The 22,485-nt window shown below is 55.8% G+C and overlaps 3 protein-coding genes across 4 annotated transcripts in view; 1 reads left to right on the top strand and 2 right to left on the bottom strand.

Moving 5' to 3' along the window:
• Positions 1–1,487: 1,487 nt before the first annotated feature.
• RSAD1 (radical S-adenosyl methionine domain containing 1) lies at positions 1,488–11,450 on the bottom strand. The gene is made up of 10 exons (XM_032429299.1): positions 11,316–11,450; positions 10,793–10,926; positions 10,471–10,675; positions 7,325–7,690; positions 7,073–7,136; positions 6,492–6,639; positions 6,267–6,321; positions 5,766–5,869; positions 5,428–5,577; positions 1,488–1,975 (listed from the first exon to the last, which is right to left on the bottom strand). Exons 1-9 carry the CDS (start codon positions 11,448–11,450, stop codon positions 5,460–5,462), a joined length of 1,329 nt encoding a protein of 442 aa, XP_032285190.1. The 3' UTR covers positions 1,488–1,975; positions 5,428–5,459.
• Positions 11,451–13,087: 1,637 nt separating this feature from the next.
• ACSF2 (acyl-CoA synthetase family member 2) overlaps positions 13,088–22,485 on the bottom strand; it is a 33,915-nt gene continuing 24,517 nt past the window's right edge. For both annotated transcript variants that reach the window (XM_032429101.1, XM_032429102.1), the window contains 6 exons: positions 16,343–16,450; positions 14,950–15,101; positions 14,225–14,366; positions 14,027–14,137; positions 13,792–13,860; positions 13,088–13,518 (listed from right to left, as the gene is read on the bottom strand). In XM_032429101.1, coding sequence (XP_032284992.1) covers positions 13,468–13,518; positions 13,792–13,860; positions 14,027–14,137; positions 14,225–14,366; positions 14,950–15,101; positions 16,343–16,450 — 633 coding nt within the window. In that variant the 3' untranslated portion in view covers positions 13,088–13,467. The remainder of the gene's footprint in view (positions 13,519–13,791; positions 13,861–14,026; positions 14,138–14,224; positions 14,367–14,949; positions 15,102–16,342; positions 16,451–22,485) is intronic.
• On the top strand, positions 18,562–22,345 carry CHAD (chondroadherin). Its single transcript, XM_032429103.1, has 4 exons — positions 18,562–19,364; positions 21,167–21,330; positions 21,590–21,735; positions 21,965–22,345. Exons 1-3 carry the CDS (start codon positions 18,591–18,593, stop codon positions 21,729–21,731), a joined length of 1,080 nt encoding a protein of 359 aa, XP_032284994.1. The 5' UTR covers positions 18,562–18,590; the 3' UTR covers positions 21,732–21,735; positions 21,965–22,345.

Raw genomic sequence — 22,485 nt, 5'->3', positions numbered from 1 at the left:
CAGATGCAAAATGAGATCTGTGCTGGAGCCCAGCTGGGCAAAAATCTTGCATGCATTTGGATGAGGACTGGCAAGGGCACACAGGCCAATAAAAAACACTGAATTTGTTGGGACCACTGATTGGTGGGGAGTTGTGTTTTTTTTTTTTCTTTTTCATTTAGAATTCTAATGTTTCCATAATGTTGTTTGTGTAATAATTTTTTTTTAAAGTGGCTTTAAAAATCCCCTTAGGAAAAGATGGGGAAGCAGGGAGAGGAAGATAGGAGGGAGGAGCTCTGCATAAGAGAAATCCAGAGGGGATCTAGAATACAGGGCAACAGTTCCTGCTTGGCCTTCTACCTGGGTGGTCCCAGAGGTTGTGCCCACTTGGCTCCCTGACTTGAGAGGGATCAGGTGGATGGAAGAGTTGCCAAAGTTAGGAAGGCAGTCCATTAGCTGATCATAAAGCTAGGATTGAGTGCTCTTTGTCTACGGCCATACCACCCTGAACGCGCCCGATCTCGTCTGATCTCGGAAGCTAAGCAGGGTCGGGCCTGGTTAGTACTTGGATGGGAGGATTGAGTGCTCTTTGGATTAGGATCATCTGGATAAGTTGATCATGCTTGCTATTGACGAGATTACAGAGAAATGAGCACTAGTGAGCTGGCCAGAGGGGGATCCAGGCAGGCTTCCTGGCGGGTAGTTTGGCACTGTGTATCCAAAGGATGTGCATATCCTCAGAGTCAGCAATCCCACTTCTTAGGACTTATCCTAAACCTAAGGAAATGGTCAAGCCAGGGTGTAAAAATATTTACCTAAGACGTTCCTCATGGAGCTTATAAAAATAACATTTAAACCTCCAGTTTCACCAAAAAGGAACTAGAAACCAAATTTTGGCATAACCATGCAGTGGTATGCTATGGAGCTACACAAACAGAGTACAGACACAAATCTGACGTGGAAAGACACTCACCACATATTAGGTACGAGAAGGCTCCACAGCAAGAGCTAGATGATCCCATTTTTGTAAGACTGTATGTAAATATGCTCATTTGCATATAAGAATTTCTACAGTTACATACCGGAATCCTGGCGGTGATTCATCTTTGAATGATGGGATTATAGACTGTATCAGCCAGGGAGGTCTCCATTACGCTGCAGTGACACCCTGAAAACCTACCAGTTTCCAACAAATGGTAATTTCTCACTCCTGCTTGTCTGTTGTGGTCGGCCGCTCCTCTGCCCCCATCTTCACTCCGGGCCCCAGACCGACGGACTGTCTCTACCTGAACATGTCAGGCCTCTGTGGCTGAGGGAGGAGACAGTGGCCCACCCGTGGGCTCTTACAGATGGGGCCAGGCCACTGTCATGGCCCTGCCCAGGTCCAACAGGGCAGGCATATCCTCTCCCGAGGGTGCTCAGGGAGGGGCATTCGAGGAGGGCTAGTAGACATTTCGAACAATTAATACAATCTACCAGGCAGGTTATTTCCCCCTTGTCTTAGTCCATTTGGGCTGCTGTAACAAAAACACCATAGACCGGGTGGCTTAAACAATAACCATTTACTTCTCAGTTCTGGAGACGGGGAAGTCCAAGATCAAGGTGCCGGCAGATCTGGGGTCTGCTGAGGGTCCACTTCCTGGTTTGCAGACGTCCATCTTCTCTCCATGTCCTCATGTGGTGGAAGGGACCAGGGGTCCTCTGGGGCCTCTTTTAGAAAAGCACTAAGGCTCCACCCCCATGACCTAGTCACCGCCCAAAGGTCCCACCTCCTAATATCATCACCTTGGGGATTCAGTTTCCAGGTATGAATTCTTGGGCGTGGGGGCCACAAACACTGATTCTACAGTAATCCTATTATTTCAAGTCCTTTTCTTTGCAGCATGTAGTCCTGTCCCAGGAAGTGGATGGTTTCACCGCTGGAGCCTCTTCGGGAGGGAAAACAGAGATACCAAGTCCAGCTACCTGGCACTGGGCAGACAGAGCAGCTTCAAGCCTGAGGGCGAGAGGCCAGAAGGCGGTCAGAAATCTGCCTAATTTAAGAGACAGGTTAACCGACCTGTTATGAAATGACGATGTCACAGAAAGTTCTGGATGTCCAGAAGCATCACACCAGGTGGGCTACTTACTCCTCATAGGACTTGAGTCAAGAATCTCAATGTCCCCAAGTGTAAAATGGAAATTAAAATAGCTGCCCCAGGGGCATGTGGCTGGGTCAGTCAGCAGAGCATGTGGCTCTCGATGTTGGGGTCTTGAGGTCGAGCCCCACGTTGGGTGTAGAGCCTACTTAAAAAAAATGGTAATAATAAAATAAAATAAAATAGTTGTCCTGCCTACTTCACACTGCCCGGTGGGGGATGGGGACGACTCAGTTTAAGGCTTAAAATTGTAACGTTCTTGCACGTGGAAGGCTTGGTCCTTCGTGTTGTAACCACACACTCACATATTCCATTTCCCCAGCTCCTCTCATCACTTTGTCCCCACAGTGGCTTCTTGTCCCCTTTTATTTGTGTTCCTGTCCTTTCAGCAGGGCGGGTGAAAAGATGACAGCCAAAACCTCACAAGTGAGAAGAACCCCTCTGATGAATGAGCCACGGAAGGCCCGGGGCGCAGAGGGAGGGGCCCCACTCCACGGTGTCATGTCAAAAAGTAGCTCTGTCCCCTTGGTCCTCCTGACCTCAGCCCCTCAGGATGGAAGGCAGATGTCAGGGCTTCCCAAACTGGCCTGCTCATTAGAGCTGCTTAGGAAGCATTTTGAAAGCTAGCTGCCTGGGCTCCACCTCCCAGAGATTCTGATTCAGCTGCTGAGGGTGGGACGAGGCTGAGTCACCGAAGGTGATCCATGCTGCCTGCACTGGGCTCTGGCTCCCGTCCAAGCCCTCTGCGCTGGCCTCGGGAGGTGCCCCAGCAGGGAGGGCCCAGCCATCTCGGGTGGCACGAGCCCGGGCAGCTGGGAGAAACCCGAGCGCACCTAGGTTATCTGATGTTGCACTTGCCCTGGCCCCATGCTCACTTCTTGAATATCAAGATCAGGGGAAGGCTCGGGAAGAAAGGCCCCCCCCAGTAGCACAGCTCACCCTTCCAGCAGCCCCAGGACCAGAAGGGGCAGGAAAAAACCATATACGCCCTTGCCAGCTCCCAGCCCTTCAGAACCAAATACGCGGCCGCTGCCGGCTTACGCTTCCCTAGCCGGCCCGCCCATCTTTACCGATAACCTGGGACTTTATCTCTTGACACATCTATCAATATGGCAGTGAGTTCCTCGAGGGCTGGGATGGGTCTCATTCATCTCTGCATGCCCTGAGCCAAGCCGAGCACACTATTAGTGCTTGTTGAATATTTCATGAATAAAGGTGAGGTAGTAACACTAACCATGTTACCACAAGGTCAAAGAAGGACTGATACACCCACTAGGCACCCAGGGACTGCACGTGCTCCCATATCTGCAGGGTGGAGGGAACCCCATCCTTAGTCACCCAGCCAGAGGCTGAGCTTAGCATGCCCAGATGAGCACCGGAACTAAATTACTTTTGACATCACAGGACCCGTTGATACGATAAGGTAAGAAAGTTACAGAACCTCTGCACAGGAAAATGCCCCTTTCTTTTCTCTCTCTCTCCCTCACCCATCTGTCTCTCTCACATACACACACGCCCTGCATACAATTTCTAGGTTAAGAGTTTCAACCCTTTAAAAAACAAAGGGAAAGCTCTTTTTTTTATGGATGAACGCCAGTTACAAACGTAGACAGGATGTTAGAGTCAGGACTGAACATTCTGCACCTCCCAATGTAGTCACTGATTTTCGGCAAGGATCAGCAGTGAATGCTAACAACACTGCAGCAAAATGACTGTCAGGGAACAGGGCATTCGTTTGTTCTCACGGTATCACCCCTACTGATAATCTATTCATCTCCAAGGAAAAAACGTACTTGTATGATGGGCAGACTGGGCATCCATCCCCTTAATCAAGTGAGAGTGGGCTGACCTGGCATTATGTACCTTGAGCTACACGATATCTATATGTACTCTTGCCAAAAATATTTTACCTAGACCCAATCATTAGCAAACAGATACACCCAGAATATGGGACATTCTGTAAGACAAGTGGCCTTGGCTCTGAAAAAGCTACTGTCATAAAAATAAACAAAAAGAAAGGAGGGTTTTTTAAAAAAAAAGACCAAACAGATGTAATAGCCAAAAGTAAAGCATAAAACGTCACGGGCGCCTGTGTCCCTGCCCCCCTCCCCCGCCCCCAGCCAAGGAACTTTATGGTGTTTTGGAGACATTTGGGGAAATCTGAGAAAGGACTGCACACTATTGCATGACAGGACACTTTCTCAGGTTGACAGCACTGCCGTGGCTATATAGGAGAATGTTCTTTTTCTTAGGAGATACAAGCCAAAATGTTTGATGTCTACACCTTTCTTTCAAATGGTGCAGCAAAGAAAAAGAAAGAAAGCGAGCTAGCTAGCTATTCAAAGCCAAAGTAAATGTGGCCAAAATTTAGCAATCAGTAACTCTACAGGCTGAGCACAAAGTCTGGAAACATGGCTATTTTCTTTTTTTTTACAGGTCGAAGATGTCCTCGGTGACATTGCAAATACTTGCTCTTCCCAGACTGTACAAACACCCCGCGGCGAAGGCTAGTGCTTTACACCGAACTATGCTTTTAACTTTTCTGTAGGCTTGAAATCTTTCAAAATGGAATGTACAGTGGGGGAAGGAGCCCTCAGCCCTGCACTAAGGCTCGGGTCCCCACATCAGGATTCTACCCTCCAGGGAAGGAGGCTGGACAAAAGAGAAGACCAAGGTCAAGGCGGGCTCACTGGGTTTGTTCGGCTGTTTAAATAAAACCGGGCGAACGTTTCTGTAGGTAAAAGGCCAGGGGAAAATTACCAGGCTCTGGGTGTTTCCTGAATTCTCCTCCCCTCCCCTTTTTCTCTGCTTAGCTCCCCCCACCTTCACTCTCTCGAGGCAAGGGCTGTAGAGGGGAGGGGAGCGGGGGACGCAGGAGGGTCTGTGGGGCTCTGGCACCCGACATAACGTGGTTGCCCAAAGAGAAAGAGTGAGGCCTGCTCTGATCCTTCCCACGGTCCTCAGAGTCCTGCAGGCCGCTGCACTGGATGGACGCACGGGTCCACCAGCACACGTCAGGCTCTCTCTGTCCCTGCCCTATGTCGTAGGGGCTAGAAGCCTGAGAGCTAGAGTTCTCAGAATCTCTTGCCAGCCAGGATTTGCTTTAGAGCCCACTAACGAGAGGCACTTGCAGAAACCATTATTCCTTCTCTGGCGGTGGTGGGTGGCCCTGATGCCAGTTCCCAAACCAGAAATGTCCTCGCATGCACCTCGCTGTAGCCATGCCCCTGGGGATGCCAAGGCCGGGCAATGACTGGTGCTGAGACGGCACCTGCCAGTGGAGAGTGTCAGTCCCGCCCCCGAAGCCCACCTGGCATGGTCCTGGGACACAGGAGCGTCTGGTCATCCTCCTTGCACAGGGGAGGGGGTTCTCTGCTGCCAGGCCTCTTGGAGTCGAGGCAGGAGGGTCAGCAACAGAGAGTCCAGCACAGCCAGACCCTCCCAGGAACACCGAAGACCCCTGGAAAACCAAGAGGCCTGGGCGTGACCGCCTCGTCTTACCAATTTCAATCCTCGCTGTCCAGCGGTACGAAGCACCCAGCACCCACCGGCCCCTCCTCGTCGGTCCTTCTCCCTCCTGGGCCTGTGGATCTGTAGTCAGGGCTCCCTGGGCCTCCTGGCACTAGGCCCCCGCCCCCCACAACATACCTGTGATCCAGCAGCAACAGGCCCTGAGCCAGCAGTGCTTTCACCTCCCGGCTTGCTCTGAACACGTCCCAGAGGCTCAGCTGGGGCTCAAACTGCTGCCAGTGCTGGGAAACCAGAAGGGTGAGGGGTGCAGAGGCCATGGCAGGTAGCTGGCCAGGCTACTCTGGTCCCATGTCTGGGGGTGTGGTAAGGGCAAGGGAGGGTCCGATCTGCACAGGGATCTCTGCAATGACTCATGCACATCTAGAGCCCGGGTGGCGGGGGGCGGGGGGGGGGAACGGGCGGGCTCTAGTGTGGCCCTAGTCCAGGGTCCTCACCACAGCCCCACCCTGCCCACTGTTTCTGCCCATCAGGCCTTGGCTGGGCCAAGGCCAATCTCCAGTTACCCACCCCAGAGAACCAGGTGTGTGTCTGTGCCCGTGTGCATGCACAGAAGGGAGAGTGATTCTGCAGGACTTAGGAGAAGAAGTGGTGTGCCACGGCCCCCCCATCCCCCCTTACCTGGTGAGTGATCCCCACGTCTGTACGTAGCCCCATGGCCAAAACTTCCTCTAGCCTGAGAGAACAACCATCAGGGTGTCCTGGAGAGGAGACCTGGGCCTCCCCCCGTTCTTAACACACATACAAGGACATGCAGGATGGGGGGGGGGGGGGCAGGGCAGGCAGGAAGCAAAGGTGTGCAAGTGGGGAGGGCTCTGGGGGTGCAGGCCCCCCTCAGATGCTCACAGCTCCAGCTGGCCCAGGGGGACGCGCCTCCGGGTGCCGTGCCCAAACAGCATCACCTCTTTCATCCAGTTGTCCGGCTCCAGGGTCTGGATCCGAGCCTCCCGGGTGTGGCCCCCAGCCCCCTGGGGCACAAATCGCCCGTGGGCCCCTGGCAACATCAAGCACCACCCCCACTTTAGTAGCAGCGAATGCTGGGTGCTCGCCAGATGTTGAATCAGTGGTTCTCAAAATGTGGTCCCTGGACAAATAGCATCTAATATGCTAGAAATGTAAATCCTTGGGCCCTACTCCAACCAAGCCCGCCCAGTCAGAAATTCTGGACGCGGGGCCCAGCGATCTGCATTTTAACAAGCCCTCCAGGTAATTCTGGTACGTGCTAACAATTGAGAACCACGGTGCCAGGCGCCATACCCAGCATCTCAAAATATATATTGAACAGCTCTACAAAGTAGGTATTATTTGTTGCTGCACTTTATGCAGAAGGAAACAGAGACTTGGAGAGGTTAGTAAGTGGCCCAAGATCACACAGCCGTGACATTCTGCTCCTGAGTCATCCCTTCTTCGGTTCACAGGGGACTCACCGGGCCCAATGCCAAGGTACTGACCGCACTGCCAGTAAGTCCAATTGTGGGTACTGAGCGCCCCCTGCGGGGAGGGAGGGAATAGCCCGTTCAGAGTGAAGAAGGTGGGCCCGTTTCTGCACCTGGTTAGAAGGTCCTAGCTCAGGCCTCGGGAGCAGCCAGCAGAAACCCCCTTCCCCAGAGGGCCACAATTCTCCAGTCCCAGCTTAGCCTGCCTGTTCTCCAACTTCAGCCGTCGGCCCCAGGACTTACATTCCGGGCGAAGTTGGAGACCTCATACTGGCGGAAGCCGGCCTCCCGGAGCACGGCCCGTCCCTCCTGGTACATCTCAGCAGCGAGCTCGGGGTCAGGGGCAGGAAGGGTGCCCCACTGCACCTGGGTGAAGAGTGTGGTGCCCCGCTCCAGGGTCAGCTGGTAGAGGGAGAGGTGGTCGTCACAGCAGCCCAGCAGCGTCCGCAGCTGCCCGAGCCACGGCCCCACCTGCTGGGCCGGCAGCCCCAGCAGCAGGTCCACAGACACGCGGCCGGGGAAGAGGCGCCGGGCCTCTGCCAGTGTCTGGAGGGCATCTCTGGCCGAGTGTGTCCGCCCCAGCAGCTGGAGCTCGGTGTCATCCAGGGACTGAGGAGAGAGGGTCAAGCGTAAGCACGGAGGCCAGCTCAGAGGCAGACAGGCACATGTGACCGACCTTACTGAGGACAGGTACACAGGACAGGGCAGGGAGCCGGAACAAGCCACGACCAAGGGTTATGGCTCACTGTGTGCAAAGCATTTTTAAACAACGTATAATGTATCCTTATAATCCTCCGACATTAGCTCTATTTTATAGATAAGAAAACTAAGGTTTAGAAGTGTTAAATGGGGCGCCTGGGTGGCTCAGTGAGTTAAGCGTCTGCCTTGGGCTCAGGTCATGATCCCAGGGTCCTGGGATCCACCCCCTCTCCCCCTCCGCTCATGCTCTCTTGCTTGCGCTCTCTCTCAAATGAATAAAGTCTTAAAAAAAAAAAAAAAAGAAGGGCGCCTGAGTGGCTCAGTTTGTTGGGCGGCTGCCTTCGGCTTGGGTCATGATCCCGGAGTCCCGGGATCGAGTCCCGCATCAGGCTCCCTGCTCGGTGGGGAGTCTGCTTCTCCCTCTGACCTTACCCCTTCTTGTGCTCTCTTTCACTCTCTCCCTCTCAAATAAAATAAAAAATTAAAAAAAAAAAAAGAAAAGAAATGCCAAGTAACTTGCCCAAGGTCATACAAAGTCAGACCTGGAATTTAGGACTGTCTGACTCCAAAGCCGAGAGTGTTTTTAAGTTTTCCTTTTTGAAAAATACTTTAAACCTCTAAAAAAATTGAAAGAAGAGTACAATAAAGACCTTCATTTAGATTCACCGAATAACATTTTGCCACATTTGCTTTGTCTCTAAATATACACGTACGTGATTACAATGTTGAATCATTTGGCAGTAAGTTATAGGCCAGCACTGACCAAAAGAATTTTCTGGGATGACAGAGATGTCCTCTATGTGCACTGTCCAATACAGTAGACACTAATCACATGTGGCTATTTAATTTTAAGTTAGTTAAATTTCAGTAATCATATTCCAAGCGTTCACTGACATGTGGTCAGTAGCTACTGTACTGCTCACTGCAGATATAGAACATTTTAGTAGAACATGCTAGCCACTGACCAGACGCTAGTGAGCACTTGCAATGTGGTTGCTTTAATGTAATTAACTTAAACACCATACCCCTGTACCCCTAAATACTAAAGTGCGCATTTCCTAAGAACAAGGACAATCTCTTACATAACCACAATCCAATTATAGAGTTCAGGAAATGTAACACTGACACGACACCATTATCTAATACAGAGTCATATTCAAAAGTTGTCCCAATAATGTTCACTGTAGTAACTTCCCCTTGCCACCTGAATCCAGGATCCAACTGGGTCACACATTGCAGTCAGCTCTCATTGTTCCTTTCCTCTCTTTGAGTCTAGATACTCAGCCTTTGTCTTTCATGACATGACATTTTTGAAGAATACAGGCCAGTTTTTAAAACATCTCTTAATAAGTTCTAGAGACTTACTGTACAACACTGTGCTTATAGTTATTAATACCATACCGTACACTAAAAAAATTTGTTAAGAGGGTACACTGATCTCAGGTTATCTGTTCTTACCACAAAAAAAAGTCTTTTTTTTTTTTTTAAAGCTTATTTATTTATTTTTTTATTTAAGTAATCTCTATTGTGGGGCCCAAACTCACGACCCTGAGACCAAGAGTCACACACTCCACTGACTGAGCCAGCCAGGTGCCCCCAAAAAAGTCTTATTTAGATTTTCCTGATGGTTCCTCACAATTAGATTTAGGATATGCATTTGGGGCCAGAATATCTCAGAAATGATGTGTCCTTTTCAGTGTATCCCATCAGAACAAAGCCCTGACCCCAAACTCTACTGTAAGTGGTAGATGTATTAGAAGGGTAGTGGATAGGGATATACCAGGAGTCAACCTGAAAAGAGTATGTTTCTCCTCTACTTAAAAACCTTCAACAAGGGGCGCCTGGGTGGCTCAGTTGATTAAGCGACTGCCTTCGGCTCAGGTCATGATCCTGGAGTCCCGGGATCGAGTCCCGCATCAGGCTCCCTGCTCAGCAGGGAGTCTGTTTCTCCCTCTGACCCTCCCCACTCTCATGCTCTATCTCATTCTCTCTCTCAAATAAATAAATAAAATCTTTAAAAAAAAAAAACAAAAAACCTTCAACAAGTCCCTTATCACCATGAGGCAAAAAACCCAAACTCCCTAGTATGATGCTCAAGGCTTTTGGGCCCTACATTGCAGCCTTGCCTCCCGCCTCTCCAGTGCCAGAATGACTCATAGCTCCCCAGAACGTGCAAGACTCTTCCATATCCTGTGTCTTTTCCTCCCACACCCTCTCGCCTGTGGAAGTCCTCCTCCTCATCAAAGATCACCTCCTTCAGGAAGGTGTCCAGGATTTCATCAGCCTGAGATGCCCTTCGGGCTGTACTCTGAAAGCCTTTTGTTGAGACCCCTTTATTGGCAGCCTTCACCATGCTGCAATGATCTGATGACCTATCTGCCTCCTCCTGTGTCTCCCATCATGTAACAAAAATTTTTGACTGTCTACTCTGTGCCATGCACTATGGTGGGTACTTGGAATACTGCGATTAAAAAAAAAAAAAAAAGGCATGCATGATCCCCGCCTCATGGAGCCTGGGGGCTAGCACAGCAGCAATTAAGCACAAGTGTCACCATACACTTTCCAGTGCCTACTGGGCCCTGGCACCCAGAGGAGCTCAATAAATGTTTGCCCAATTAATGAATGTGACCAGAGGAGAGACAGCACTGACGGTCTGGGTGCCCTGGGATGCGGTGGGTGAGATGGGCTACCTGGAGGCCGATGGACAACCTGTTGACCCCTGCAGCCCCAAAAGCTGCCAGCCTGGCGCCGGGGGCCGAAGTGGGGTTGGCCTCCAATGTGACTTCGGAGTCTGCAGGCAGGTGAGCTGCCTGGTCCACCGCCTCCAGGACAGCAGCCACAGTGCTGGGACTGGCCAGACTGGGGGTGCCCCCTCCAAAGAACACAGATTCCACCCTGGAGAAAGAGGGTGGAGAAGATGAGACCTGGGGGAGCCCTCCGGGACGCCTGCACCGGTCCTAGCTACTCCCTCCAAACAACTTCTAAGACCCCGCCTACAGCCCCAGTACCGACCTCCGCACCCCGCTGAGTCGCAGCAGCGTCTGAGCCTCGGTCACCAGACAGCTCCGCATGGCTGCCTCCTCCACGCCGCGGGGGATGTATTTGTTGAAATTGCAGTAACTGCAGCGCTTCTCACAGTACGGCCACTGGGGGGCAGGGGTGGATGAGCGGGGCGCGGGGTGACCCCAGCGGCCCTCGCCGTTTGCAGGGTTCCGTCTCACACATCCCCATCCCAAAATCCTCAACAACGGCTACGCCATCTAAGCCACACAACCCCCCAGGGCAGGTGAGACAGGGAATATTATGCCCACTTCATTAGGAGAAAACTGAGGCTCAGAAGGAAATCACTCGGTCAAGGTCACCGAACTGGTGAGCACCAGCGACTTCAAGTCTCCGATCCGGGACATTTCCTTGCCCGAGGACCGCGTCCCGTCCCAGGCCTCGTCTGCGGGCCGGGACAGACGGAGGTGGCTTCACCGCGCGACCAGCCGCCACGTGGGCCCCGCTCCGCCGGCCCCACCCCCGCCCCACTCACGTGCACGTAAAGCGCCGCGCGCGAGCTCGGGGGCGCACGACTCGAGGATCCTCTCGCGCCCTCGGCGTGGCGGCGCCTCTGGGCAAGTTTGGCCGCTGCCGCCCAGCCGCGGGCCCGGGCCCCGGGGAGCGCCATGGCGCCCGCTGCGGCGGGGAGCGGCCCGGTGCGCCGGGAGATCTGGCCGACACGCGCCCGGGGCGCACGGGAGTGCGCGGAGCCGGGCCAGCTGGGCCGCCCCGGCGGAAGGAAGAGGGGCTGCGTGACCGCCGGCCGCGTCTCCGGACGGGCCGCCTGGGCCCGGGGGCCTCGCTGCTGCGGCGCCACCTGCTGGGCACGGACGCGCTCTCCGCAGCCGCCTGTCGGTCCCTTGCGGGGGGGTGGGGTAGGGGGGAGGCGGGCGGGGGCCGGGTTGTGGGCTGAGCCGCCGTCCTTTTTTCACCCTGTCCGAGGGCGAGCTCCTCGACCCATCCAGGAATTCTTAGTCCGTTCACTCACTTCCTTCACATTTTACGTGCCTGGCTCAGGGCTGGGCACTGGGGACATCTAGATGCATAAAACCAGGTCGCAGTACAGGTGCTTAAGACAGGAGAGAGACAAACCAGTAGGAGCGGGCGACAGATATCAATTCAGCACCTGCTGGATACCAGGGCAGCGTGCTCTGTGCTGTGTGGCCGGTCTGTTACAAGGGCCGTGGAGCCAGTGGGGAAAGGAGAGGGCACCTTGGGCTGGATGTTGAAGGTGCAGAAATTTCCAGGGGGCAGCCGGCTTGGCCAGGAGAGTAAGCTGTTATCTCCTGGGTCAGGCCAACCTGGGCACCTGCTGGCAGAGTCAAAGATGGTGTATGTATGAGAGACGAGGTGCAGGTGAAAGGCTGGAGAAGCAGGCACCTGAAGAACTGTTTGAAAAAGTGAAATGACTGTGGGCTTTGGAGCCAGACATCTGGGTTCTAATTCCAGCTGTGTGGCTTTGGGTAAGAATCTGAACCTCTCTTGAGTTTCCAGGTCTCACCCTTTGTGAAATTGGGCTAGTGCCTACTTGGCAGGGTTGCTGGGAAAATTTCAAGAGAAAATGCATATGAAAGCACTTAGCATAGTTTCTGGCACTGGGAGCATCCTAAAAGTAAATTTTCTGAATTTTCTGAAAAGTAAAGAGGAGGCTGCTGCTGGAGGGGGCAGACACACTGGGAGGTGACTATGGAAAGCAGCAGGAAAGTTTTGGCCTCCGTGAACTAGAAACTGATGTGCCTTTTGGAACCCAGCTGTTTTTATTTCTTGCGTCAAGCTCCAGCATGCTAGATCTGGCCCAGCCCATCAAGGAAGCCCCAGGTTCATCTATTTAAAAAAAAAAAAAAATGGGTTGGTTTTGGCTTGGGCAGTGGAATAACAGGATGTGGGATGATAGCTAGAGGGTATGGAGTTTCTTTTTAAGGTGATGAAGATGTTTAAAATGGACTTTGGGAAACAAATGTAACATTGTCAACTATACTTCAATGAAAAAAATTGACTTACGGGTTGATTGCACATATCTATGAATTACTAAAAACCATCAAATAGGATACTTTTAATGGGTGAATTGGATGGTATGTGCAATTTTATCTTAATAAAGCATTTATTGTTTTAAAGATTTTATTTATTTGAAAGAGTGAAAGAGAGAGCATGCACAAGTTGGGGGGGAGGGGCAGAGGGAGAGGGAGAAGCAGACTCCCCGCTGAGCAGGGAGCCCAATGCGGGGCTGAATCCCAGGACCCCAGATCGTGACCTGAGCTGAAGGCAGATGCTTAACTGACTGAGCCACCCAGGAGCCCCAGCTTTTATTGTTTTAAAAGGAATACTTCTTGCTGGACTAATCTGACAACACTGTGAAAAAGCAATGAGTATACCTTTAAAAAAAGAATTGGGTTGGTATCTCAAAGGGATCGAATGAGGATTAAATTAAGTAGATAATGCACGCCAAAGGGCTTAGCACTATCGTGACAAGGAATGGGAGGTCTGAAAGTGCCTCGTCCTTTCTCCATCCCAGAGTGGCTGCCAAGAGAGCACGCCAGCAAGAGACCAACCAAAGAAAACAGAGAAGCTCTTTATGCCAAATCACAAAGACAGACGGGAGTGTGGGGGAAGGGCAGGAGGGCCTGGGAGGACCCCCAGTCCCTTATTCACAGGTTTAGATGTTGTTCCATCTGCTCTCGAAGTTTGAATTTCTGGATCTAGAGGAAAAAGAACAGAGTGAGAGCCAGGCTTGGGGCCTCTGCCAGCAACAGTGACCAGCTGGCTTGGTTTGCCTGAGACTGAGGAGTTTTTTAGGGTAAAGCCAGGAAAGTTTGGGACAAACAGGGATGAGCTACTTGGTCACCCTACTGCCAGCCTCTGGACAGACTCTTTTGCCCACTGCTGAGGGAGGCATAGGTGGGGCCACCTAGGCCTTCTGGGAACCTAGGACCCCCCAGGCCACCTTGCCCCTCTCTGGTCCCTTTACACACCTTTCCTGAGACGGTGAGGGGGTAGTTTGTGACAAACACGACATATCGGGGAATCTTGAAGTGGGAGATCTGCAGACCAGAAGGAGATAAAGCGTGAGGCTGGGCGAGGTCATAGGTTTAGGGAGATGGGGTGCAGGTGAAACCTGGGACAGTGGGACCGTGGGCGGGCTGGCTGGCAGGGAGAGAGGGCTGAAGAACGAAATAACATCAGCTTGGGGCGGGTTGAGGCTCCCACCTTCCCTTTGCAGAAAGCCTTGATCTCCTCCTCCGTAGTCTTTTCTCCCTTCTTCAGGCGAATGCAGGCACAGACTTCCTCCCCCATCCGGTCATCCTTCACTCCCACCACCTTCCCGAGCCAGAGACATTTATTAGATACTGCCACGCCCATCCCCGGTTCCTGTTCCCGGGGACTCACCTGGGCTGGGTGCCTTACCTGCACTTCCTGCACCTGCGGGTGTGTGTGGAAGAAGTCCTCGAGCTCCGCGGGGTAGATGTTCTCGCCGCCCCGGATGATCATATCCTTGGAGCGGCCGACGATCTTGCAGAAGCCCTGCTTGTCCATCACGGCTATGTCTCTGTGAGGAAAGCCCAGGAATGGCCTCTCACCTCTGCTTCCTCTGACTGGCTCGCTCCCTTATTCGTCAAACATTTATTGAGCACCTACTGTGTGTCTCGCACTGCTCTAGAGTCTGGGGGATATGGCACGAACAAGACATTCTGTAGATATGCTTTTCATGGAGGGTTTCTTTTTTTTTCTTTTTTCTTTTTTTTTTAATCGATCGGGTCTCAGTTCAAACATGTCCACCTTACAGAGGCTTTCTCTGATCACCCCCCCAGCCTAAGAGAAGTGCCCCTCTCCACCACTGCCACTTTCTTTTCTCTGACCCTATTTGACTGTCTTCGTGGTGTTTAGACAGGTGGAGAGTAAGAGCAGGACCCTCCTCCTCTTGCCTCCCCTCGGACCGCCAGTGTCCAGAACAGCGCTGGCCCTGGGAGGCGCATGATGAGAATGTGTTCAGGGGACAGATGAGTGAGTCTTGGCTCAGATTTTGCAGACACCGTTCTCCCTGTTGTAGTTTAATTTTCCAGCTCAGCTTCAGGCCACCCGGCCCCAGCCCACCCCCGCCGGCCCCACCCTCTCCGAGGCGGCCTCCTCACCCTGTCCGATACCACTTGTCCTGTCCAATCGTCTCCTCAGTCTTCTGGGGCTCGCCCCAGTAGCCCAGCATGACGCAGTACCCTCGGATGCACAGCTCTCCGGGCGTGTTCAGCTCCACCAGCGTCCCCGTCTTCATGTTCACAATCTGGGCCTGGGACGAGAGCAGCCTCAGGCTGGGGCCTCCTGCCTCACCTCCGGAGGGAGGGGGGGCCCTCGGGGATGGGGGCGGGAGCTTTGCTTTTCCATCCCCTGGCTCTGCCCATCCCGATCCAGGGAAGGGAGCGGATCCCCCAGCAGCCAGACACGTGAGCTGGGCTGGAAGAAGGGTGCAGGCAAGGAGGTGGGGAGGGGAGGAGGGGGCAGCCGCTGGTGCAGAGGACGAGGCCTGTGGAGGGCCAGGCCAGCTGAAGAATTACAAACTCTGCAGAAGAGAAGGGAGTCTCCTCTTATTTCCCATCAAGCAGTGACTAAGGAGGCCGGGGAGCTGGTGTGGCAGGGCCATGGGGACAGGAGAAGGCAGAGAGGCAGAGTCGGAGAGCCCTAGCACAGAAAGGGGCCACAGCCAACGTGCAAGGAAAGCCTGGTCTGTGTGCCTCGGGGGCTGCATCTGGGAAATGGGGCAAACTCTGCTTGCCCCTGTCTACCTTGCAGGTGGGCACCCCGGCGAGTGGCAGTGAGACTGTCAGACACCTGGGAAGGGGCTAATGCCACTGCACCCTCACCCCATGGAGCGGGGCAGGAGCCGTCCGCCCCAGGATGGTGGCGAGCCTCCGGGGAAGGGCTGCGTGGGCAGTGACCCCAGAGGGGCCAGGGCACGAGGAGGCAGGGGAAACCAGGTGCAGGCTGGCATCAAGCACCCGTGTTGGGGCAGGCAAGCAGCCACGGCTGGGAATTTCAGAGGGAGAGATGCTCTGGGTCAGCGTTCAAGGTGCAAGGGGCCCTCCAAGGGACAGGCTGCTTGGGAAATGGAGTGTTTATGCCAAGCAAACAGAGGAGCTCTGCGGAAGGCGGGGCGGAGCAGGGGGGAGGCTATGGGAGAGAAAGAGCTATGTAGGAAAAATCTCTGCTCTGGCTCCTCTTTGAGGCTGTCCTGGCTGCCCTGAGACAGACAGTGGGGCTTGGCAAAAACACACCTCAGACAGGAAGGGAGGCTGCAGGGTTCAGCCGGCGGCTGCTCACGGCCAGTGCCCCAGCTCTTCCCTCTCAGGCCTCAGCCCATGGAAAAAGCCCCAGGCCAGGCCCAAGGAGGACCCCGCTGCTGGGCTGCTGGGGGCCTCTCAGCACCTCGAGGGAGTGTACGGCTCTCTAATTGAAGGCAATAAACGTCCCCAGGGAATGCACCCAAGTTGAGTGATAGGAGGTGGGGTCTGAAGGGCTGGGGCTGGGGCTCACCTCTGTGTGAGGCATAATTCTGCCCACACTTTCTGCCTTCCGCTCCACAGTGTCCTCGGTGAAGTTCATGAAGGTCACAGGACTGTTCTCAGTGGTTCCGTAAGCCACCTAGAGGATTGGGGGAGGGTGTTTGGAGGGAGCCCCGGGGCTGCAGAGGGGAGGGCGAGCTACCCTGGGGGAATGGGAAGGGACCCAGGAGAAAGTGGAAGGCAGCTGAGTGGTGGGAACTGAGGCATTTGGGCAGAGGGCAGGGGTCCGGAGGCAGAGGCACTGGGGTGCTGAGCTGACTAGCTCAACTAGCAGGGTCCCCAGGTCTGAATTAAAATTGAGAGCAGGGAAGCCATTCTTTTCCAGCCAGCGCCGTTTCCCTGCTTCCTGGACCAGCCACATGCCCGAGCCTGTGGTTCCCTGTGTTACCGATGCCCTCGCCTTCACTCCCTCAGCCCCAGGCGGTCTTAGCACCCTCTTCCTGATCTCAGACCACAACATCCCCTGCCCCTCCCTTCCAAACTAAAGGTCTCATAAACTTGATGAGAAAGCCAGCCCACCTGGGCCCAGCTGGGAAATGTACAGATACAACCCACCCACCCACCCGAAACCTGGGATCAATGCCTGGCCTTGGGGTGGGTGATCCCCAAGCTTTGGAGAGTTTCCTGTAAATTTACTTCCATCAAAATGCAAAATGTAGCCAAAGCAAGGGTTTAAAAGCCAGTGGCAGCCTCACCACCTAACACTTCTAGTGGTTGGAACATCCTGAGCAACAGAAAACCAGAAGCCAGCCTTGGAGGAGCCTTAAATACCACCAGGGAATGTTCTGAGCCAACTATGACCCCCCTCTAGAGGCAATGGGTGAAAGGAGCTTGGAGAGGAACTAGCTCCTGATCAGCAAAGACAACAGACCTTTGTCCATCCTCCACCCCACCCCCCACCCCCAGTTTCCTCTGTGTTAGCTGGCACACTGCTGGGGGCTAGCCCCGCCCCTCCCCCTCTCAAACACAAGACAACAACCCCCCGCTGGGCAGCCCGGAGCTCAGACCCTGCCTGCCTCCCTTCCCCTTTCCACAGGAATCCGGACACCGTGGCTGGCAAGTGAACACACAGAGGCCTGGTCAGCCGCGGCAGGACTGCCCACAGGACCAGAGCCAACCAGGGCTGGTCCCTGGTAGCCGGGACCTGACACTGCCCCCCCCCCATAGTCCTGGGGCCACTGCCCAGGTGTGGCCTCTGCCAAGTACACCTTGGCGCCACTCTGGCCGCCACCCTGAGAGACCCCTCAGGGGCAGGTCTTGACCACTGGGGGTGGGGATGAGGAGATGAAGATATTTTAGGGAGATGAAGGGTGGGGAGAGGGGTGGGAAGGGGGGAGATGGTGCGACTGTGCTCCTTCAGTTGTCCCCACTCGGGGCCTGTGGTCGTCAGGTGTGTCTGTGAGTTCTGCGGGTCGCCCCCCACTCCCCGCCCCTGTTCCCACATTTCTGGTTAGCCTTCAACCGTGGAAAAACGGGACAGGAGTGCCGGGGCCAGAAACTCAAGCCCGGGGCAGGGAGAGAGGGGCGGGAGAGCAGCCCCTGCGACGACGGGGAAGGAGCGCCCATCTCCTTAGGGTTGGCCCGCTGTCCAGCCGGAAGGGGGAGCCCGCCGCCAGCGCGGCTCTCACGCTCGGCGGGCGCCGCACAACGGTGCCATTAAAGCGCCGCCGGCCGGCCGACCGCGGCGAGACTCGCGTCCGGCCGTCCGGCCCCGCTTCCTCCCTCCCCGGGGCCAGGGCGCCGCGCCGAGTGTGCAAGGGGGGGGGGTGGCATGGGGGCGCGAACTTGTGCAAACAAGTAAGTTCGGGAACGCCTCCCTCTCCGGTGTAAACTCGGGGCTCTGGAGGCACCCGTACCCCCAGCCCCCAAAGGATGGGGAAAGGAGGTGGGGGATCGGGAGGGAGGCAGGATCTGAGCGCAGGGAGAAAGGGGGCCGGGGCTCGGGGACGAGGCCCCGGGGGGTCACGGCCCCGGGCCCGCGCACGGTCCCCAGCTGGGGGCAGGGCCCCACCCCTCCCCGTCGAGGGCGGGGGCGCATCTCTGGGCGGGAGGGAGTTAAGCCCGGTGGCCTGGATGCTCCACGTAGGAGCTGGCTCCGGCCCCCGGCTGCGGTCAGGGCCACCGTATAAAGAGGGCGGGAGCCCGGAGTGCCGAGGACTTGCCGCTGCCCGCGCCCCGCCGCCGCTGCCCCCCAGGCCCCGGCCCCAGGTGTCCCAGCCATGGCCCGTCCGATGCTCTTGCTCAGTCTCGGCCTCCTGGCCGGCCTCCTGCCGGCACTGGCCGCCTGCCCCCAGAACTGCCACTGCCACGGCGACCTGCAGCACGTCATCTGCGACAAGGTGGGGCTGCAGAAGATCCCCAAGGTGTCAGAGAAGACCAAGCTGCTCAACCTGCAGCGCAACAACTTCCCGGTGCTGGCCGCCAACTCGTTTCGGGCCATGCCAAACCTCGTGTCGCTGCACCTGCAGCACTGCCGGATCCGCGAGGTGGCGGCCGGTGCCTTCCGCGGCCTCAAGCAGCTCATCTACCTGTACCTGTCCCACAACGACATCCGCGTGCTGCGCGCCGGCGCCTTCGACGACCTGACCGAGCTCACCTACCTCTACCTGGACCACAACAAGGTGACCGAGCTGCCCCGGGGGCTGCTCTCCCCGCTGGTCAACCTCTTCATCCTGCAGCTCAACAACAACAAGATCCGCGAGCTGCGCGCTGGCGCCTTCCAGGGCGCCAAGGACCTGCGCTGGCTCTACCTCTCTGAAAATGCACTCAGTTCGCTGCAGCCCGGCGCTCTGGACGACGTGGAGAACCTCGCCAAGTTCCACCTGGACAGGAACCAGCTGTCCAGCTACCCCTCCGCGGCTCTCAGCAAGCTGAGGGTGGTGGAGGAGCTGAAGCTGTCCCACAACCCCCTGAAAAGCATTCCTGACGGTGCCTTCCAGTCTTTTGGCAGATACCTGGAGACCCTCTGGCTGGACAACACCAACCTGGAGAAGGTGAGCTGCTGGCCGCAGGGCTCTGCCCTGGCTCCTCTTCTGCCTCGAGGCGCCGCGGGTCCGGGGCCACGGCTGGGCACCATCCCTTCTCCCCTGAAATTGCTTCTGTCTCTCTGGCTAGCTCCAAGGTGAGGAGCTCTGCCACCTCTGTCCCTCATCTTGCCTCATCCGCACCCTAAAGCCTGCCCTGCTGTCCCTGTCCCTAGTCTAAGCCACTGCCCTCCGAGGCTTCCCACTTATAGACGGAGCTGGGGCTGCCCTGGCCCCAGCGATGGCCCCTAGGAGGCATGTCCAGTGCTCCCGAACCCCCTGCTGTGGGCAGGAGCCCCCTCTTCCTGCTGGGCCGTCCATCCCTCCTCTGCTGTATTTTTCCTGTCTCCAGTAAACCTACCACCCCATAAAGGAAGGTTTGTTTATTGAGAAGTTTTCCAGAGGAGCTGGGCAAATCAGGCCCACAAAGAGACCCTGTTCTTGGTGGGGGGGTGTCCATGTGTGCTGAGGTGGGGTGGGGGGCTGGGGGGTGAGGGGAAAGCAAACAGCCGAGGAAGAAGACCTCCTCCATGTCCCCCAGAGGCCCTGGCGAATGTCCTCCCTCTTCCCCAGCTCACACACATCCACACTGCGCTGCATTCCCAGGTCCATTTCAGCTGAGTGGGGCCCAGGAAACAGGGGCTTCCCCAGGTTGCAGGGAGGGCACTCGGGGGCTCCATGAAGGGGCAAAGGCGAGAGCCACATAGCACTGTCAGCCTTTGGCACAAGACTCCAGGTGTCTCCCCACGGGGAAGATTGGCTGTGCCTCACTATCCCCCAGACCACTGATGGCCCTTTGTCCACCCTGGTCACCAGACCCATCTCCCGGCTGCAGCCTTGCTCAGTCCTTTCTGCCCTGTGATACCCAGATGGGGCTGCCCGGGGTTGGGGCGGAATCCCTCCTCGGGACTGGAAAATCACTCTGTGTACAGGGGCTTCGGCCAGGAGGTTTGGGCGGGGACCAGGGCAAGGTGTAGAAGACCGTCATCAGAACAGTCTGGTTCCAGGGAACTTCACACCCCTCCCTGAGCCACAGGCACAGGGATGAGGGCAGAACCATACCTGGATGGCAGCCAACCTTTGTCTGGGGGGGTGGAGCCTGCCCGTCTTCAGCCCCGGGCCCCTCCAGAGATAAAGTCAGAGTTCCCTGTGGCCCACCAGTGCCAGAGTGGCCTTTTAGTGGGGAGCAGGGACTGATCTGGGGCAGGGGAGGCCAGGCAGGACTGTGATGCCTGAGCCAAGATGTGGGCACCAATAGAATGTTTCCTCTGGAGCCATCCAGCCTGGCCAAAGGCTCCACCAAGGAGGCTCCACAAATAGCCTCTGGCAAGCAGTGAGGACAGAGCTGGGGGAAGTCCCAGGACCCTGGGGCTGCGGGGAGCCTGGGCCCATTGCCCACCCCACCAAACACTGACCAGCTTCACCGGGTGCCAACTCGGGCCGCTGGAGCCAAACTCTGGCTGCCTCCCCGGTCCCAGTGTTTGTGCAGGGAGCGTGGTGCCAGGGGAAGAGGAGCTGGGTGTGGTCCTGCTGCTACTGTTTACTCGCTAGTGTGACCCTGGGCAGGAGACTTGACAACCCCCTCCCACCCCCCCTCCCCTGCCCCATCTGCATTTTGGAAATACAAGCACCTATCTCAGTAGGATCAGATCATCTGAGACAACCTAGTCACGCTGAAACTCCTCAAGGAGCCACTGCCCTCTGGGACCATAGGGCTGGGGAGGCTGGACCCTGGGGCTGGGGTGCTCACTCCTGTCTGCCTCACTCCCCAGTTCTCGGACGGTGCCTTCCTGGGTGTGACCACACTGAAACACGTCCATCTGGAGAACAACCGCTTGAACCAGCTGCCCTCCAACTTCCCCTTTGACAGCCTAGAGACCCTCACCCTCACCAACAACCCCTGGAAATGTACCTGCCAGCTCCGGGGTCTTCGGAGGTGAGAACAGCCCCCTGCAGCCCCCCAGAACGCGCTCTCATGGGATGAAGCGGAGACACCCTGGCCCCGCATGGAGACATCAGGGCCATATGTCCTAGATCTGCTACCTAGTAGGTGTGGGAGCCTAGGAGTTTGTCACACGAAGATGACGGTTCCAGGCCATCCTGGAGATAAGTCCATCCTGGCCCCCTGGCTCGCTGTCCCTCCCCGGGCACTCCCACATCTCTCCCCCAAGCCCAGTGACTCTCTGTCCCTCTAGGTGGCTGGAAGCCAAGACTTCCCGTCCTGATGCCACTTGTGCCTCGCCCGCCAAGTTCAAAGGCCAGCATATCCGTGACACGGACGCCTTCCGCGGCTGCAAGTTCCCCACTAAGAGGTCCAAGAAAGCCGGCCGCCATTAAACAGGTGGGGGACGGGTGGGCAGGTCCCCCATTCCCTTCTCGGGGATTCTAGCAAGGGAGGAGGGTGTCCCCACAGAGGGGCGTGTAGACCCTCCGTTTGTGTAGGGAGAGGAGGGGGAGGACAGGGGCTCCCCTTCTAAAGGGGAAAATGACACTGCCTGGGACTCCCACCATTCTCGGCAAGCCTCGTCTGGGTTGTTGGACTCCTGACACCGAACTTTGCCTCACCACAGGTCCTGCCCCAGCCGGTCCTGGTGACCGGCCTCTGCCTTCAGCTGGAGAAACTACTGACCTTCCCACCTCTGACCCCCACCTTCTCCCCACAGCCTCTGCTGGCGCACAGAGCTGTCCACATGTAGACACGTCCTGGCAGGGGGGCGGCGCTCCAGCACGAACCCAGCTCCACCTGCTGGTGAGAGCTCCATCACGCCTGGCCCCACCGCCATGGCTCCCCTCAGAGACGCTGTTGCCAAGACCCCAAGTCCTTCAGAACCAGAACAGGGTAGCCATCAGGATGGCCGCCCTTCCAGAATCCTCTTTCCCTCTGCTCCCCTTACCTTGCCATTTGGAAACAAACATCAGATCCTTGCCCCACCCTTTGCTTCCAGAAAGTCTTGAGCCCATACCCCAACTCCGCCAGCCCCCCACCCCCCACCTGCCAGGACACTCTAGCAGGACACTGGTGCTTTGCTGCATACACTCCCATGCTGCACTTCTTTCCCAGATTTTCATAAATATAAATTTATGTATATGT

Source organism: Phoca vitulina, unplaced genomic scaffold (assembly GCF_004348235.1).
Source record: "Phoca vitulina isolate PV1807 unplaced genomic scaffold, GSC_HSeal_1.0 scaffold40, whole genome shotgun sequence".
In the NCBI taxonomy this organism is placed as follows: Eukaryota; Metazoa; Chordata; class Mammalia; order Carnivora; family Phocidae; genus Phoca; species Phoca vitulina.
Note: the sequence above shows the minus strand (reverse complement) of the source record. Positions and strands in the feature narration are given on the sequence as shown.

Coding starts and splice junctions, on each gene's coding strand:
- RSAD1 (XM_032429299.1), bottom strand. CDS start 11,450: ATGGCGCTCCCCGGGGCCCGGGCCCGCGGCTGGGCGGCAGCGGCCAAA. Junction 7,691..10,470: donor GGTTGTCCATCGGCCTCCAG/GTAGCCCATCTC, acceptor CTCTCTCCTCAG/TCCCTGGATGACACCGAGCT. Junction 5,578..5,765: donor CTGTTGCTGCTGGATCACAG/GTATGTTGTGGG, acceptor TTGGTTTTCCAG/GGGTCTTCGGTGTTCCTGGG.
- CHAD (XM_032429103.1), top strand. CDS start 18,591: ATGGCCCGTCCGATGCTCTTGCTCAGTCTCGGCCTCCTGGCCGGCCTC. Junction 19,365..21,166: donor ACAACACCAACCTGGAGAAG/GTGAGCTGCTGG, acceptor CTCACTCCCCAG/TTCTCGGACGGTGCCTTCCT. Junction 21,331..21,589: donor CAGCTCCGGGGTCTTCGGAG/GTGAGAACAGCC, acceptor CTGTCCCTCTAG/GTGGCTGGAAGCCAAGACTT.